The sequence below is a fragment of the Lactuca sativa genome, chromosome 4 (assembly GCF_002870075.4).
Source record: "Lactuca sativa cultivar Salinas chromosome 4, Lsat_Salinas_v11, whole genome shotgun sequence".
In the NCBI taxonomy this organism is placed as follows: domain Eukaryota; kingdom Viridiplantae; phylum Streptophyta; class Magnoliopsida; order Asterales; family Asteraceae; genus Lactuca; species Lactuca sativa.
This window is the reverse complement of record NC_056626.2, coordinates 79,831,013-79,835,357: the sequence shown is the minus strand read 5'-3', so window position 1 is coordinate 79,835,357 and position 4,345 is coordinate 79,831,013. Positions and strand designations below refer to the sequence as shown.

The window sequence follows — 4,345 nt, the reverse complement described above, 5'->3', positions numbered from 1 at the left end:
TAATTTTGTGGTTATTTTAAATTAATTTTTATTCCACATGTCATTTTATGGTTTTTTTTTTATTTTATTAAATTCTAGATGATATTTAAATGTAATAATAAATGAATATCAATTTCATTAATGAACTTTCCTTCTAATTTCAAAATTGTCAAATTAAATATTTATTAATTTTCTCTATTTATTTATTTTGATTATTTGTTTAAATTTAAAAGAGAAAAAAAAAACACTTTAATTTTTATAATTCAATATTTTCTTTATTTTTCTTATAAATTCATACTTCTCAAATGTTTAGAATTTTGTATTTAGTATTTTTTTAAATAAACTTATATAATATATGAATGTCACACCAAGTTTTTTTTTTATATATTGTGAAAATATTCATTGTCTTTTATTCAAATAGTCATAGGTTTGTATTTTTCTTGCTCAATAATATCTATTGGCGGACAAAATTGCCTTGTCGACATACATCCTACAAGGGCAATGATGTAAGTTCACATAACTCTGTTGCATTGCTTGTTAGGTAGTTGCAGTAAATATAAATAGATGACAGGCAAACGGATTACCACAATACTCTTCAATGACAAATCCTTCTTCTTCATTTTCGTTCTCCTTTATAACAGGCTTCATTACTTTACATCTATTATGGACTTCTACCTGTTATGCAAGTGGATGCTATACTTCAATCATCAGTTTTGGGGACTCCCTAGCAGATACCGGTAACCTAAAACAACTTGACTCAATCAAGAATGAACAGCCACTCCATTTCTTTTTGCCCCCGTATGGTGAAACCTTTTTTCATACGCCCACTGGTCGTTGCTCTAATGGTCGCCTCATCATTGATTTCATTGGTAAGCACTTTCGGCATCTCACTTCTGCTCCTCTATTTCATGCATATATATCATGTGTAGACTCTTAATTTCTGCATCTATGAAAAGTGAAAACTGCAACATTAATCTTGAATTATGGTGATGATCTGAATGATCATCATCTTACATAATCTATGAGTGTTGGTCAATGTGCCTGACAAAGGCAATAATGTTACGTAGGGCCTACCTATTCTTGGCTTTCTAGATAATTACGAATAAGTACTCATTGTGAGGCCTACAAATTTCGTACTTTGTAAAAGGCAAACAAATATAATTTTGATGATAGTGGACTTTTATAGTTGATATAATTGGTTGTAGAGCCTGAGAATGAAATACCACACACGATGTCCAGAGTTCAACTCTAGCACATCATGGAACGGTTTATATACCAAAGAACAAGTAAGTCGGCCAAATATAGTAATTATTTATTTTTATTTTTCAACAACAAGATATTTATGCCAATTAATTAACTAATTACATACCTAAAAATAATAAAAAGAATATCATATTTTTTTATATATAAATACGGATTACAAAGAGCATGAAATGGTTGTTTTTATTTGTGAAGCTGAAGGCATCAGGCTACCATTGGTACGACCATTTGTTGGTGCCAAGGGAAACCGCCTGATGGAATCCCGATCGGGAGTAAATTTTGCAGTGGTGGGGGCAACCGCATTGGATTCTTCATTCCATGCAGCTAGAGGGGTTGATAATCCTTTGACAAATTCATCTTTAAGAGTTCAGTTGAGTTGGTTCAAACAATCGTTGCAATCTATTTGTCTCAATGTTGAAGGTAACAAATTAAATCAAACCAACATGCACTTAATTAAATATGCACAAAATTAAGGATCGATTCCTACTTTCCTAGCTAGGTCCACACATCCCAAAAATATCGACTTATATGTTAGTAACTGTTGCAGATTGTAAGCACTTAATTGAACGTTCTTTGATACTCATGGGTGAGATTGGAGGAAACGACTACAATCATGCATTACAAGCAGGAAAGTCTATCGATGAGGTTGAAACATACATTCCATTTGTTATTGAGGCTATCGGCTCAGCAGTTAATGTAAGATGATGCACATTTGCTTTTTATGTCTTCATCGTATACATCTGTAAACCAAGGAGAGTGGCTTAATTAACTTCATATTTATATTGGAAACACAGGAACTTATTGATCTAGGAGCCAAGACATTACTTGTTCCAGGAAACCTACCAATTGGATGCTCTCCGGTGTATTTAACAATGTATTATGGCTCTGATAAAGAAGAGTACGATAATTCAACTGGTTGCCTTATCCGGTTGAATAAGCTTGCTTTGTATCACAATGAACTTCTACAGATAGCGTTAAACCAAATCAGAAAGCGTCATCCTGATGTCATAATCATCTATGCTGACTACTATAATGCTGCCATGCAAATCTTTCGCTCTCCAAAGAAATATGGTACATAACAACACATCTTAGTTTCGACGTTCGACCCCATGCAATAACATTAAAACTTGTAATGTTATGATAATTGATAAGCTCTGGGATTGACACTAAATATATATTGTACAAATTAAATCATTTATATGGGCTTATATATATATATATATATTAATGGTTTATCTTGCCACATGTGATGCTTACATGATCATTTATATGTTGTAGGATTCACAAATGGAGCTTTAAAGGCGTGTTGTGGTGGTGGAGGGCCGTTTAACTACAACTCATCGGTACCATGTGCACACCCCTCTTCAAATTTATGTCTTCAACCACATACGTATGTCAATTGGGATGGGCTACACTTAACGCAAGCTGCATATAAATTTATCTATAAGAGCTTATTTCAGGGGCCATACACTACGCCACAATTTAACCATGTGTGTCATACTCAAATTTTAAAAGAGATGGTTGGATTATCGAGTTCTATGTAAGCAAGTGACATAAATTTATTAATTCTTATCCGAGTTCTATGGAAAGATATGTCCATATATAATTTATTGCAAAGTAGTATAATTTATATGTCCATATAAAACTTGTTGCAAAGGAGTATAATTTATGTTATTAAATGTATGTTTGTGTTAGCTAAATCCGTCACCATACACAAATACAATATGCAAAGAAGAATAAAAGAACACGGAGATTTACATGGTTCACATCATGCTAGTAATTTTCTTTTTATTTATTATTATTTTTTTTTGTAAATATGACAATAGCATTAAAAAGGCCAGTTGACTAGCGGCTATCAAAAACAGAGATTACTCTGTCAATAAAGCAGAGCATAAATCACACATCCAAGTATTCGGTCTATTTTGAATTTCCTATACCCGCTAGAAACCCACATATGAGAATAGACATACACTTAAAGTAAATATTTTCACATTGCACTTTTACTTAAGGAAATTCCATATTTAGCAGACCAAATATCCTACATATCAATTGCAGCAACACGTCAGAAACAATTAGCATAAAAAATTATTTGGCCATCTATAGCTTGCATCAGCTCAACCTTATTGAGCACCTAATCAAATTCGATACTAATATGTCAAATGACTTTGTTGATTGAATATACGATACAATACAAGAATATATACCGATAGATACAACTCTAATGGGCATATTCACAATATATAATAATGGGCTATACATGGAATACAAATGTTAACACTAACATCCCCGCAGTTTGAACGAGGATATAAATGTTTAAACTGGGTCGGAAATTTGTAAAAAACGGACGACGGAAGTCCTTTGGTGAAGATGTCGGCATACTGAGCAGAAGAAGACACATGAAGTACACAAATTTTGCCCCGAGCAACTTGGTCACGAACAAAATGTATATCAATCTCTATGTGTTCTATTCATTGATGATTAACCAGATTTGCAGACGTGTACACATCACTGATGTTGTCCCAGTAAACGATGTTTGCTTTGGTTGTTGGACAACGTAGCTCACATAGAAGATTACAGATCCAACTTGTTTTTGCAACTGCATTGGCAACTCCTCGATATTCGGCCTCTGCGCTGGAACGAGAAACAACACATTGGCATTTGGAGGACCAAGAGATGAGGTTGTCTCCAAGAAAAACACAATACCCGGATGTGGAGTGACGTGTAGAGGGGCATCCCCTACAGTCTGCATCAGAATAGGCAACAAGATTGGTATTGGGGGATATGTGAATTTGAAGACCATGGTCAATAATGCCCGAATGTACCGAAGAATACGCTTGAGAGCATGAAGGTGCTATCGTGCATGTAGAGACAGATTTGTTGAATAGCACCAGCAAGACTGCGATATAGACTCGGATCCGAGATAGGAGGCCCGGATGACTGAAGCTTGTGAAGAGGTTCACCAAGAGTCTGACATGGATTACAATTCAACTTTTTTGCTCGTTCCAAAATGTCAGCAACATACTTTCGTTGCGATAGAAAGAGACTTGTATCTCGAACTGCAGATATACCAAGAAAAATAGTTAAATTGCCCGAGGTCAATCATAGG

The 4,345-nt window shown here is 34.3% G+C and overlaps 1 protein-coding gene across 1 annotated transcript; it reads left to right on the top strand.

Moving 5' to 3' along the window:
* The first annotated feature begins 552 nt into the window (after positions 1 to 552).
* On the top strand, positions 553 to 2,828 carry LOC111884773 (GDSL esterase/lipase At1g28600). The gene is made up of 5 exons (XM_023881092.2): positions 553 to 848; positions 1,435 to 1,659; positions 1,787 to 1,935; positions 2,034 to 2,310; positions 2,518 to 2,828. Exons 1-5 carry the CDS (start codon positions 578 to 580, stop codon positions 2,781 to 2,783), a joined length of 1,188 nt encoding a protein of 395 aa, XP_023736860.1. The 5' UTR covers positions 553 to 577; the 3' UTR covers positions 2,784 to 2,828.
* The last annotated feature ends 1,517 nt before the right edge of the window (positions 2,829 to 4,345 follow it).

Excerpts from the sequence above, each read along its gene's own strand:
- LOC111884773 (XM_023881092.2), top strand. The coding sequence starts at position 578 with ATGACAAATCCTTCTTCTTCATTTTCGTTCTCCTTTATAACAGGCTTC. Across the intron at positions 1,660-1,786 it reads TATTTGTCTCAATGTTGAAG|ATTGTAAGCACTTAATTGAA; the intron begins GTAACAAATTAA and ends TAACTGTTGCAG. Across the intron at positions 2,311-2,517 it reads TCGCTCTCCAAAGAAATATG|GATTCACAAATGGAGCTTTA; the intron begins GTACATAACAAC and ends TATATGTTGTAG.